The sequence below is a fragment of the Myzus persicae genome, unplaced genomic scaffold (assembly GCF_001856785.1).
Source record: "Myzus persicae strain clone G006 unplaced genomic scaffold, MPER_G0061.0, whole genome shotgun sequence".
In the NCBI taxonomy this organism is placed as follows: domain Eukaryota; kingdom Metazoa; phylum Arthropoda; class Insecta; order Hemiptera; family Aphididae; genus Myzus; species Myzus persicae.
In genome coordinates, this window is record NW_019100469.1 from 184806 (window position 1) to 200643 (window position 15838).

The following is a 15838-nucleotide window of genomic DNA, read 5'->3' on the forward strand; positions in this document are numbered from 1 at the left end:
TAATATTCGTGCTTACTTTGTTTAATTATACACATCACCGTCGTAGGTAATCTTTAAAATGTATTTTTATTTAATTGAGCAATAATTGTGCGCACATAAATATCATTTACACCTACACTCGTCTTTGTCGTTTATATCACATGTGTCATTTTTTCTCCACCACCGATTCATTATGTAGGCCATATATATATATATATATATACACATAGCACGTACGTCGTTTATTATATATATATAGTCATTGCACATTCCAAATAGTCGTGCGCGTGTATATATAGGTATGTGTGTTAAACGCGGGCGTGATGAATGTAATAAATAATTATTACGAGTGCAAAGAGGTGATAGCGAAGAGCGAAGGGAGAGGAGGGAGGCAATAAAAAAAATAAAAAAAAACTATACGAGAAATATCGTAAAATCTCATGTCAGCCGAGTGAAACTAAAGTTTTCCACATCTTTACGTTTACTGTAGACATCATACACGCACACACACACGGAGGCTCACACTCGCACACACACACTAATTGCCCGAAAAACGAAACGGACGAAAATCATTCGTTTTTAGGACGCGCAAGCTGGTTACATTCCGGCCACGGTCGAGAAACTTTATAATTATTATATCCCGGACGAAAAGTACACGGTTTTCGATTCCGAAATATTAATAATAATTTCCCTTTTGAGAAAACTTTTCTTTAGGGGTTTTTGAGATCTCCCTCTGCAGCTCATGCTCTCTGTCCCCGCTGTCCTATTCTCTCTCTGTATTTCTTAATTATTTTAATATTTCTGACTCTTGCACTACACCACTATACTACTACTACAGTTTTGCTATATAGCTATATATGTATAAATATACCGCCGTAATACTGCACCGGACGTCGCGGGCGGCGGTGGAAGCTGTGTCAGATGCGTGTGAGATCCGAATCTCCTCGTCCGGATTTTAATGGAATATTTTCGTAAAACAATATAATATCCTATAAACGTGCAACTTTTAACGGTCTAATTACACCAGCTTTTAATTACTCGGTCGCCCGCAATCGCGACGCCGCGATCCCATTCGCCGTCACTGTTCCATATAATATGTATATTGTATATATATATATTATGTGATATTATATTTAATATACGCTTTAGTATTATTATGTTTCTTACTGGACGTAAATTTTTACCGCGTTTTATTCCGAGCACATACTCACGTACTCACGTATATCTCTGTCCCCTCGTGTATGCACTCACCACCGAGCCAGAGCAGTGTATAGTAAAAAATAACAACGAAAAAAAACGAGAAAAACCTAAAAGAAAGTACTCGCGACAAAGACCAAATCGTTATATTCCATTAGTAGAGATGTCATCGGCAGTGACACGGTGGTTAATGTAAGAAAACAACAAGGACGACGTCCCCGCCATGCCGCCCTCTTAAAGTTTCCCCCACGGATGACTACGTAATACCTCTGCCGTATAATTTGTACACGGTACGATAAACATTGAAAAGGGTATGTTACTGACTCGTCACCATCACGAGCTCGCGGTGTGCAATTTTACATTTTAACATTTTATATTTTTATCATTATTATTATTGTTGTTATTATATTATTATTCAAAATTGTGTGCTTTGCTAATGGATACGATGACGACGACGACGACGACGACGACGACCGCGACGACGAGCGGAGATTGATATAAAGTTATTGGAGCGGTGAATAAAAAAAAAAAAGAAAGCTTATCGAGAGGAGGGAATACAACAATAAACCGTTATAATATTACATAAAAGGGAGGGAGTCTCGTCGTCTGTCTGGCAAACGTTTTCTAGTTTTTAATAATACTAAAATTAAATTTAACTTCAAAACGTATTGTTTATTCTTTCTGAATAATTACCTACCGCCAACTTATATATAGTTCCAGGGATTCGATTGATTTTTTATTTGTTGATTTTAAATGATTACTCTCTCGTATATATTCTTCTTTTTTGTTTCCCTGTACTTTGTACATGGCGTATGTATACAAAATTAATCGAATAAAATATCGTTGTATTTCACCGCGTTATTGGCATAGTATATACATATACATTAGCTTATGAAATTTATGTTAATCGACCACTGATGTTGAGGGGTTTATTTATTTTACGTATATATGACTTTTGATGGTTTCTTCATATAGGGTATAACATGTTTGGATAGAAAAGTGTATACTTTTTCATTGTTTCTGGTTGTTCTCGAGTAACATTGCCGGCGAAAGTCTTTCCACTTTATACACTTTCAAAAGTTTCGGGATACAACTAGGAGGAAACCTATTTGTTTAGATCCCTAAAACTCTAAGACTATAATATATAGAAACCTCCACACTACACACACATAGCAGTCGTTTCGATCGAATGGTTAAAGTTGCTACAATATTTGATTCGTTTTTAAATTTAAAACTTTGGTTTGGGCATCAAGTTATAGTTAAAATATATATATTTAGGTTACAGTAAAAATAACTGTATATCTAATTGTAATTTGTAATACACTAATACCCATATATTTGATAGAAACATACTTTTAAAAGAATAAAGTTATATGCATAATAATTAATAAACATAATTATAGGTATCATTATATAGTATAGTATCATACCATTAGTTATAAATATTACTATCCTATCCTGTATACGAAATAATTATGATATGTTTACATTTAAACAAGATATATAACACACATACCTACATAGTTAAGACTAAATCCAATTAAAATGCTCGATTGGGAACATTATCGAATATCGAAACGTACACTTTTCATGAGTATACAATTTATTTACCACCGCTGATAAATTACAATTGATCAGCCCCTCGACAAAGGGCATTATCTGAATCCCCGCAGCACGACCCTTTAAATCAGGGTTGTTTCGACCCACGTTTTCGGCTAGTATAACATTGTGAATTAACGGTAAACTGATTCGTATCAAATTGTTTTTATATACATCATACAAATGCGGCGAACGAGTGTGAGCTATATTATATACGTACGTGCATGCGTGCGTTCGTGATGCGTATTTGTTGTGTATCTCTTTCTTTACGAAAATAATAGAATTGGGTCACGATTGGTTACAAAGCGGTGCTGCGATAGATATATAGTATTATGTACGCCGTAGGTATAATAAAAATAAAAATCATTACAATTACATCAGCAATTAACCCGTCCGTAATCCATGCATACATGTAATGTGATTATTCCAGATGATTTATATAGTTGAAACAGATTGTCGTCTTATCGACTGCGTACACGCAAATACAGCACGTGTGTGTGTAAAAAAAAAAAAAATCATTAAAACTGCAGTTCTACACGGCAGCGGCGGCGACGTCACATCATCCCGGTATTGTTACAATATATCGTCGTACCGAGCTCACATATAATAATAATCGTAATAATAATAATAACGACTAACACGACGGCGACGACGGTGACTTTTGGGGCACACCCGGCCGGCGACGTGTTATAATCCTCTGCGGCGGCGACAACTGCACGCAACAAGAGGGTCGCAAACGGGATGGGACAGTTGGTGTGATCGTATATAATATAATACACATAAACACAAGCATATGTATATATATATATGTATATAAATAACGTACCGTACACGTGAGTATTAGGTGTGTATAATATAATATGTATATATTATAACGCACACGTGAATATTAGGTATATAATATGGCCTCGCATATCGCGCGTTTCCGTATGTGCACCACACGCGTATACATATTATTATGGTGCCGGCGACGTGTATAATAATTAATTAATACACCTCTGCAGTCGTCCTCCATATTGTACACATTATAATATACGCGCGTATGTACCACTGTATGTACGCGTGTAGTATTATCATACGAGTCGGTTAACGTGTGGATTTAATAATTATATATACCTAGTATAATATTATGATGTGCGTCTAATGCGTACACATATATAACATTGTACGTTTAATCTAATTCGAGCTCGACTACCCGACCGTGTCGCACCGGTGCAGTATTATACCGGTGTACGGTGAAACGCGTGTGCGTACGGTTTGTTATTGTATATTATTATGAAACGTGTGTTTGAAAATATATTGAAAATCAAAATAACAAGTAGCGGACAGAGTAGATGCAATTTAACCGACAGTTGGCTGGTACTTACGACCGATATCACAAATCGCTAAAAGTCAACATATAGGTATTATAAAATGTGTGGAGTTTTTAACGCTGCCGCGTCGTAAACAAATAATAATATAAAATAAATATAAAAAGCCACTAAAATTTCTTTGGTTATCGTTTTAATTATAACGACTAACAACTTAAAAAAATATACAATCCGACACATAAAGATAATACGGATATGAAAAAAACACGGTCTGCTGATACTCGACCCGTTATTTAGTGTGAACTGCATTTATACTAATTCGATGTGATTCAACTTCAACAACAACAATAATAATAACTTCACGTTCGGTGAAATACTGAAGACATTTTTGAGTTTGAAACGATATTTCCAATGCGATGACCGTACATTTCTTACTGATATAATAAAGTCACTGTATCATATTAATATAATGTAAATTATTTATAATAATACTTATTTTACAATATTGATATCTCGCCGCCACTATAGGTACTATAACCCATATTAGTTCAATCGTATAATATTATGTATGTGTCAAACCGACGTTAACCGTATTATAATTTATAATATTTTATACTGTCCGCACGTGTGACGGTCGCCGTCGGTCGACACGCGGCGGCTTACGTGTGCAGCGTTTGGGACCTGTGCAACGGGTGGGTATAATCGCATACCGGTTGTCGTGCGCGTGTGTGCACTCGTATTCCTGTAAAAGTATAGTGTAATATAGAAGAGGTGACGTCGTCGTGGGCGGCGGACAGGAAGACGCCGTGAGACATAAGCAGATAACGTGCGAAATAAACGCGTACACGCGAAATAAAATAGTACACGCGTATAGTAATACATTACAGTAATAATAATATTATATTATACCTACGATAATAATATCATATTAATTATAATAACGCTCCTCTGTAATGATTTCGGTACGTGCCCGGAGTAGTAGTAATATCTAATCGAAAACGCTGACTTCCACCGTCACGTGTCAAGCGACAGGTTGACGACGTAGGTATATTAATACCTACCGATATAATGTATAGGCGTATAGCTCCTAGTTTTTCAAACGTGTTATAATAGTTATTTATCTCGCCGCGTATTATTCTACTATTGCACACGTTGTGAAATAAACATAAATTTCGAATTTGTAAATACCTTTCCATTCGCAATATCAGTTTTTGTTCGAGAAATTTCCTTGTAATTTTTAGTCAACTGTTTATTTTATCTACCTAGTGCGCGAGATAAATACTTACGTTTCAAACTTTCAATGCATTTTCGGTGTTTTCGATATTATTATAGAGTAGGTAAATCTAACTCCTACAATCATCAAAAGATAACAATAATCTCCGTGTCGCAGGTTTTGTTGGATATTTAAAACTTCAAAAGTGAATTACTTTAAATTCGAAATTTATTTAATTTCAAGTACCAATACTAAGGGGCGTAGCTAGGATATTTTTTTAGAAGGGTTGTATAAGGTTATATTTAAATATGGCTCGTGAAGAGGGCTTTACACATACTCTCCATTGAAGTCATTAATCTTCATTTTAATAACATCAAATATGAAATAGAAACAAATGACAACATATTTTGTAGTAATCTGAAGCTAGTTTATGGAAGGGGGTGGTTAAATATCGAAACACCCAGCTGGCTCAAAGTATCTCAAACAGCTCCTCAAGTATCAGCAGTATGCTAGTATACTTCAATGTATATAAAGTTTATTCCTAAAATATAATTGCCCCTTAAAAATGTCTTCTCCAAGACTTAAAAAAAATGAAGCTATAATTCAAAATTCGATTTTATAGGAAAAGTACATGTAATCACTTTATAAGCCCCCGTGGCCTATTATAATAGTTATTGATTAAAACCTCTCCAGCAGCAGACATCAAATACTAAGTCTGTCGCTCTGTTGCGCGTTCTTACGCTCGAAAAACATAATATATAAGTACATGCAAACTATTCAATACATATATATAATGAGTTGGCATATAATATTATGTATAACGCGTCGTCGCCGTTTTGTCGTTTATATTTTTCGCTGACTGATTTTCGTTTACACGTGTTCGCGGGGTCTGCAGCAGTGTATAATATGTTGTAGTCACTGTGCAGTATATACGCACGCGAATAGTTCATTAGCATATACAAAGAGCGAGTTTAATGCGCGCGCCACACCATTTATTCACGCCTATATATACATGTATATCGCTGTCCTTCCCGTTGACGGACAGGTGTAATGCTCTAGAAAATTGTATTCTTTCTTCGTGTATACACATTATTATTATTATTATTTCGTTCGCTTAAAAAAAAAGAAACTATAAGGAAAAGAAAAAAAAAACACAACTCGTCCGCGCGCATATACACGACCTATAGCGCGTTTTTGTCCCTCCTAGACATCATTACTCATCCGGTCCCCGGTTAAAAGGGCACTTTTCCGGAATCCGAAACGATTTGTTTTCTCGAGTGCCGAACATTAAAAAAAAAGACAAAAAAAGAAAAGAATAACCCGCCTCCATCGCCGACGCCGGAGTAATAAAATTCGGATTTTTGTCCTCCTTCCGCGGTGCGCCGTCTTGATGGTGTATATAATACAGCATGTATAGACTTATAATATTATACTCACGTACTCGAGTGGCGTGCACTGAGCTCGCTACATAATACACATTTTTTTTACATATTACATAGTGTGTGGGTGGTGCTCACCTCTCGTAAGAGACAATTTTTTTGAAAAAAATTATGCGCGTCCTCATCCTCCTCCACCTATGTGGGTTTGTCGCACGCGTATAGCCGTGACTGTATTCCGTGTATTATACATCATATAACGGCGCACAAAGTGCAGCTAATAATAATGATGATAATAATAATAATAATAATAATAATAACGGTACTATAAAACGGCGTTAACTTCCTCTTTTACGAATTTATTCACGTTCCAACGACTTCCGAAAGGAGTATACGCGCGCACGCTACATTTGATATTATTAAAATAATTTACGGAAAACAGCGAACGCGGGGCGGACGGGCGTGTGCAGTAGGCGCAGAGGTGGCCGAGGGGAGACGGAGCGATAGAAATTATACTCGTTTCAATATCTCACGGTTGAATGTGTGCGCGAGCGGCGAAGATCTCGTCGATTTATTATTTCTTCGTCCCGGCCTGAGTATATACGTGTATGTATATGCAGCGTACCGTCGTCGACGCTCCCCGATCCGTATTACCATAATATGTATTTTTTTTATTTTTATTTTTTTGCCTCTTTCCGTTTGTCGCAATATACGTATATATACGTTTTACATATATTTTCACTTTTCGCATCGTTTCTCGATACGCGCTCGCGTGCAGTATAAAGTATGATACGACAATAATAATAATAATAATAATATTATAACGACGGAGACTACGGATTTCGCAAAAAAAAATAATAATAAAATAAACAGGGATTAGCTTCATAAATTCAATGCCGTTTTTTTCCGATCGCCGCGAGTTCTTCTCCCGAAAATCGAGAGCGCTGCACAATGAGCGTCCGCAGAGCTATATTATACTACAGGCGGTCAAAAAAAAATCGTATATTATATCCGTCCTCGCAATCGTCGGTATTATTATTATTATATTATATTATTATACATATATGTCGTGTTGGAAATCCTCCACCCGTGTGTATGTGTACGCCAGTCGCGGCTCTAGTGTTATTGTTGTATCCGGGCCGGTTGTGTGATGCGAGAGTGAGTGTGCGAATATATAGACGGGCGTGCGAAAGTTGTATATATAATATCATATAAAGGAGAAAAAAGGCCCTATACGCTTTCTTTTTCTTCTTCGGTCCAAGCGCATATTGTCCCGAGCCAAAATCCGCAGGACTTTCGGCGCGTTTCCGGCATCCGGATGACACATCCCGTCCGAATTTCACGTACCTAATATATATATATGTATACCTTTTTCCGCCCTTATCCCCCGCTCGCCGTCGTCACAGTTCGCATGTATGTGATGTTTCCACCCAAAAAAAGAAGAGCGCTCTCACACAATGACACACGTCGCTTACGGTGTATAAATATACTTATATACTTATATGTATATATATCTGCTCGGGCACGTTTCTCACTATAATACACAATGACAATATATATGACACGCCCTCGTGCCGTACAGTCCCATTGTTATGATAATTAACCTTCGATTTTCGTCGGATTTCCGTCACCCGGGGGCCACGTGGCTCGGTAATAGATTTTTTCCCATCTCACTCTATACATCTCTCTATCCAGCCATTTCTTTCTCTCAGTCATCGATATACATATTATATGCGTCGCTCATGCCGCCGCCCAGTCATAAAACGATCGTATCCGCGTGCGATTTATATTATGACGTGCACACTGCGCGCATCCGTATATTATATGTACTCTCACATTATATATTCTCCGGAATATCGGAAATTCGACAAGTAAAAAAACGGTACACACGCATTATCCTCCCGTAAAAAACGTATATCGTACACACTGCACACGCACTCACTCGCACACTATATATTATATACACAATCGAATTATCGTATATATATATATTTGATATGCTCTGAATTCGATTTCTCGTATATTATATATTATTATTATTATAATATACGTTTATATATTATGACTATATACGCAGAGTCGGCGCGGGGGAGGCGGTCCGGCGCAGGTTTTTCTCTCTCCGCCGCCGCCGCCGCTGCCGTTGTTGTTAATCACGTTAATGCACGCGCGCGGTCTCTTTTTGACTTTTCCCGCGGCTGCCGGTTTTTTTCGCCCGGATATTTCGCATCGCTGGATAATCCCCGACGCCGTCCGTCAAATTATCGCACGCTCGCTTTTTCCCGGCCGAGTCGTCGGCGGGAACAGTAATCCACTTAAAAACGACCTCCTGTCGGCCGCGCGTATATACGCGTGTCTCGCGTATACTACCACCGCTCTTCTCTCCCCCCCCCCCCCCCCGGACGCCCACACGCTGAACCGGCGTCCGACCCAGCGATACCGATCCGTCCGCGCGTTCCTTTTGAAAAAATACATTTTTATTCGTTTCTTCCCCGTGCGTCCCGCTGCGAATTATATACACACGTCCGGAAACCCATCCCATCCCTTCGTCCGTACGACGTGCAGCGTCCTCCGGAACCGGACCGTACTCGTCGAGTGATTTCACTCGTCGCCGACTCCTCCCCATCACGCAGGATTTGTGTCGTTTAAGTACGAGGGACCCTGCAAGCGTCCGTTCCGTCGCCGGGAACGGCGTCTTCGCGCGGACAAATCGCCCCCTCTAAATCGTATTCACCGATTTTTGTTGTCTCGTCCGAGTTTCAATCACGCATATCTCTAGTTGCAACGCGAGAGGAGATTTATAATTATTATAGAATTATGACTTTATATGGGAACGCGTGATGCAGTCTTGGTTCCGTGCACGCACGTGTAACAAATGATTATAATTCCGTTTTCCGACGTTAAAATATGAACGACGGCGGTGTTTCAAGGGGAATGCCGCCGTCATGCCGACAACAAATTCGTTTTCGAAAAATGAATTTCTCAAGACTTGACGGAATCCGCGCTCGCCGGTTTTTGAACCGAGAAGGGCAGAGACCGCGCGGCGGCCGAAAAATATAATGCGTAGTTCAAATTAATTAAATACTTGCGAGTACAAACTCCAGCAAAAATGCATTAATATTTTTAAGCTACAGTTAGTCAAAATATGTAGAGATGTTAACGCGGCTATATCGTATAGCCACTGCTGTTGTATATGATGTATATGTATACTGAACGCTACCGAATGAACGTTATGGAAAAACGACGGCGGCTGTGTGCATATATATAATATATATACATCGCTCACTCTTATTCTCCCTCAAGGCGCGCCTCCTGTTGCTGCAGTTCTCTTAATTGCTATAAATGTTAAGTATTTGATTAAATTTAAGTGTTCTCCTGCCGGATAAATTATTGAGTAGGTACCTTGAATAACAAATCAGGGAGGTTCGGAAAACTCGATTAGCTCATCAGTCGTCTTGTATGTACCTAATTTCAAAGTGTAACTCAATAAACAGTTGGCTACGTCGTCGTATATCCATGGTTATAAGATATTATACTTTATATCACAATATATAATGTGTGACGATGACGATGATGATGATGATGATGATGATAATAATATTTGAAACGAAAAACTGTACACAGTGTCACGTTTATAGATCTGCCACGGATAATATTATTATGTTATATGCGCTATCGATAAACTTGCATATGCATAGGTTGCATATAGCAATAACAACAACAACAATAATAATAAATAAAAAATATACACATCGAACGTTCCATCCAGGAAAGTCGATATTAAAACGTGCATAATATATTTATATATAGGTATTAGCATGATGAAAAGCGCCTGTGTCGTAAAACGTTTCTGTCAGCTTGTTTACGACTTTCGAGTGGATAATGATTTCATTGACACCATCAGTCATCGCCCGCGCGATAATAAAATGTATGAAATATTATATTATTATATTATTAAATTCCAGAACCGATGTCACGCGCATTCAGCGTATTACGTAGTCGTGGACGCTAAGCACCTGACCGTATACGCTGGCGCGTTCAAACCAAAATTGGTTTTTCTGTCGCAAGCCATTTCCAAAGTATAAAAATATAAAAAATTGGCATATAATATTATGTATAATATATTATTATTATGTGCGAAGAGCGGCGACGACGGATAATAACGTGCGAGCTGCAATAATGATATTGGTTCGGAGAAAATCTTTAGGTCCGATGCGCCGGCACGCTTGTCCTCCTCGTTTATATAATATATAACACACGTTCGCATGTAGGCCACGGCGATGGGTCTTCACCACTGCCGCCGCGCACACTATTCGTCCCGCGAAAAACGATATTAGTTATTACCGCCATCGGTCCCCGTGACATTTTTTTTCCTTCCCATTCCGAGAGGATACACGCGCACTCGCCCCACATACACACGCGATTCTTCGGCGATTCGCTTTTCATTCCCCTGAAAGCCGAAATCCGTTTGTGGCGATTATTATAAGTGTTGTATGTGTACACCCGCCGGCCGGCCGTATATATATATATATATATATATATATATTATACTCACGAACCGAGATGAGAGAGAGAAGAACATAGGATTTATCGCGAATCGCACGCTCTGCCTTGGCGCACACAAATGCGTATAATAATAACAATAATAATTATTATTATTATCATCGCTATAATTTATATTGGCATAATAATAATAATGTGCGAGTTTCGAAAGTGTACGGTGTACCGCCGAGACGCACTGAGTCCAAACAAATATCCAAAATTATTTTGGAATAATTGCTTTTTATATATATTGCTGCAGTTGACTTCGATTTCTGCAATGTTTATCTTAGTCCACCGTGTTTATACGTTTATGCATTGTATTATACTATTATTGTAATATATCTTCTTATATTTACTCATATTCGCAAGAATACTGCGCAGTAGTGCGTGCATCGACGTAATATAATTATATTGTGGCGGGGGGATGGTAGGACTGAAATTCAATTTTTCATTCAATAAAATACACTCGAGATCGTATTTAATTATTATAATACGTTTTAGTTATCGATAATGAGTAATGACATATGCAAATTGATACATTATTGCGACGAATGCTATAAACATCGTGTCGTTAAATATAAGTAGCAACCAAAAAATACTGATGTAAATAATAGAGAAAAACCATAATTAAATGTAGGTATTATTTAAATACAGGTAAGTATCAAACGAAAAAATGAGGAAGGTAAAATAAGCCATTTTGGGTGGTACCTACTTATCGTCTAAAAGAATGGCAATTAGTTTCTAAGGGGATGATTTGAAAAGAATATTGAGCCTAGGTAATAAATTCTAAAAAGCAATACTAAAATCTAAATAGCTTGTTAAAGCTTTTTATCAGACGACATGATATATATACCAAAGTAAATACAATGTGTGCTCATATCGACCTTAAAATATACGATGGCATCATCCCGCATGCACTTTTTTTTACTACCTGCAGTCTACTGGGATCCACACAATCATGCGGAGTGCAATTTTACAATTTCAGGCCCCAATTTACATCCACCGTCCATTATACTGTAATATACTTTACATAAAGTACATGTGCCCTCGCAACTCGCAAGTGATGGCAGAGCGGAATACAACCGATCGCGATAATTCAAATCTATATCGCCGCTCTCGTCTGTCCGTCCGTCCGCGTTTTCCCCGGTTTACACATTCTCCACACGTATTCGTTTTAATTTTTGTGCGCGTTTCGAACGTTTTACGGCGTGCCGGCGATATCGTCGCGAAACGTTCATCCGAACATAAAGGGTGCGGTTTTTTATTTAAAATTTATTATCGTCGTTATATACGGCACACGTATACACGCTGCACAACTATGTACAGTGACACAATAATATTATTATAACAACGAGCCCGCGCACGTAAACATCACGTGTAATTATTTATATAATAATATATATGTGCGTGTGCGGTGTGGCGGCTCGGCGGCGAACGAATAAATTTCGGAAAAAAAAAACACTACCGAAACAAACGGTGGCTGCTGCGGTGGACGGACGGATGGACGGACGTTATACGTTATACGTTATTGTACACGCGTGTTTTGACCCGGCGAAGCGATTTTTCATCGGTTTTGTGTAGCGGGGTAGGGGTGGAGAGGGGGTGAGACTTAATTTGTGACCAGTTTGTATTCTATTTTTTTTTTTTACGGCACGCACTCATCCCGCCCGATTAGCGAGTGGCGTCAGCGTCACACGTTGTTTTATTTTGTCGTCGTGCAGACGAGGAGCAGTCTCGTAGCATTATATGTATATGGTTTTACGACAACTATATGTTTTCCCAAAACGTACATGTACACAATACACATATATAACGTGCATTTGAAATATATAATGTATATATACCCAAAACAATAATATTATAATACCGGACCGGCCATTGTCCGTGGTCGGAATTCGGATTTTTACACGTAGAGGTAGATATATGTATGATATAATATATATTATATGAGATGATATATTGTATTATATGCGTGTACGCCGTCGAGCGCATTGTTCTTTTTACTATTTTATTTTAGCATATTATACGTATATATATGTGTGTAAATAATACACGCACTGTTCGATCGGCGTGAAGGGCGTAAAACTAAAAAAAAATGCGACACAACAAACGATGTACCCCCCCGCAACCACTTTTTTGTATTTATATATTGTATTCTAAAGGAAAGTTTTCGCAGTCGACCCTCTGCTCTTACCCCCATTGCCCGGCCGACAATCACGCCTGCCTTATACGACACTGTTGTAGCACACACACACACATATATATATATTCTAAAACTCTGTCGCACATGTATATATTTATAAATTATTATAAATTCGCGTCCGAATCTAACTCGCGTACAATGCCGACCTAATGTCAAATACCCGGCAGGACAACTTTCGAGAGTGTGCAGAAATCGCGTCAAATGATGTCAAATCGGGAACTTTTTTACATTTTCGAATTCGTTTTTTCGCAGCTCCTCCCCTTCACATCTCACCCATATCGCTGATGTCACCTCCCAGTGCTACGCGTATAATAATAATAATATGGTACAATTTTATGTTGCAAACATATACACTCAGCGAACACGGGGAAAAAGTTGTTATATATTATTATATTCGCGTGACAATGCGATATTGTCGTATAATATTCATGTCAGGTCACACGCGCTCATCTTGTTCGTATCGTGTGTCGCTCGTATATATATATATAGGTTGCTGCCTACAGTCGTAGCTGAAAAGGTGACCTTTTACAAGGTATCGGGTTCATACGATATATATGGATCGCGTTTAGATAAAAACGGTTGCCAGATGATGGCGATGAGTAGCTGTATCACGGCGGGGAGGTAATGGTGGTGGAGGTGCAAGCCGGGGGAAGCCATCTGGCGTGTCGTGCAGTGTCATTAGTGCGCGTGTGTGCGCGCGGGTGGAGAAGAAAAACAACGGCGCATGGGGTTGATTGGTTTCGGATGGATTGACATGATTGCTAATTCGACGGGAGCCCCCTCACCTCACCCATTCCCGATCGCCGCCACGGCCGCCGTTTCGAACCGCGCCTGCAGTAGAGAGAGAGAGAGGGGGAACCCTTTCAATACCTACCGGACTTAATTACTATGCTCATCAGCGGCACATGTCGCGTGCACAAAACGACGACATTTGCCTTCGCCGCGCAGCGCAGTGAAATAGTAATAATACATATATTATATTAGGAACAAAAAAGCCATATACAGTCGAAAACAATCAAAATGGTACCTATATATTATAATATTAATGATAATAATATTATACTGCACTATTTAGTGTATTATATACGACGAGAGACGACGCGCAGTGATATCGACGGTGCTAACATATAGCCGAAGGGTGTGTGTATCCTGCAGTGGATACAATGTGTACACAATACATATAATATTATATGTATATACAGCGATAAGGTTATATACGCGCTGTGCAACTACCCGGCGGCCCGTGGATAAATGTGCAGCCCCTCTTCTAGCCGTAACATAATATGTCGTTTCGTCGACGCACATCATATATAGATATATATATATATTTATAACGAGGAAACACACTAAAGTGTATGAAATATCGTCGCCAAAACGACGGACGAGCCCTGTGTACAGTATAGCATTATAGCAGTCGTCGCGGTGAGGGTCACTTAACTTAATGTACCAAAAGAGTTTTCGGGCCGCTCCGGTCGGCAGTGATCGGGGGAGGAGAGCCAAGGTGGACCTCGCGATGAAAAGGCTCATAAATTCCCGTCCCTCTCCATTCGTCTCCGTTACTAATTTAAAATATGATTTATGTCCGCAGTATATAGTTAAAGCACGACGACGACGACGACGACGACGATTTCGCTTTTCCTTTTTATTGCGTCCGCCGCCAATGCACCGCCACCCCTCTAACCGGGTATCGGAGCTATTTATCTGAACCGTTTTCGAGTAATAACCTATAAAAGTGTTTCGGGATGATTAAAGATTAGTTTTCTTTTTCGTTTTTCTATGCTCTTCTCCATATAATATATATACACAATACACAGTATTCACAGTATACACACACGATATAATATATTATTATATACAATATACATATATAAACTTACGCAATTTTTTTCATTATTTTTCCACAGTGGAAGCAGACTGTGACATCGTAGACAGCCAACAGGATATGACTCTGTGTGTGGAACAAGATGACGAAATCATCATCAACCCGGACACCAATCACAACCATCAGCCAATGCTGTCGGTGGGTACCAACACCAAACGACAGTTCATCGACAGTCGTAGTCAGACGACAGAGGATACTAAAGATTCTTCTACGGTAAGATTTAAAAAACTTTTATTTTTGAAAAATTTCTGATAATTGGTTGATAATTGATATACATAATATATAAGACTTTTTAATCTCAGATATTATTTTTCATATACCTATATTCTAAACATAATATTATAGTTCTATAACTGTATAGTTCTGCTTATGGAGTGATGAGAATACATTGTGATCCACGTATATGAGTAATTGGAGTATAAAATTGAGCGTTCAAAGTTAATGTCAACCATTTTAAAGAATTCAGTATGACGTATTATATTTTTATTTATGAAAAGAAGAACTTTTTTGTTCATGTCATGAAATCGAAAAATGTACTTT

General features: G+C 38.6%; 1 protein-coding gene across 2 annotated transcripts in view; it reads left to right on the top strand.

Moving 5' to 3' along the window:
* Nucleotides 1–15838, top strand: part of LOC111039884 (zinc finger protein 1-like) — a 175544-nt gene that overhangs the window by 79583 nt on the left and 80123 nt on the right. For both annotated transcript variants that reach the window (XM_022323570.1, XM_022323648.1), the window contains exon 2: nt 15321–15511. In XM_022323570.1, the coding sequence (XP_022179262.1) occupies nt 15321–15511 (191 nt within the window). The remainder of the gene's footprint in view (nt 1–15320; nt 15512–15838) is intronic.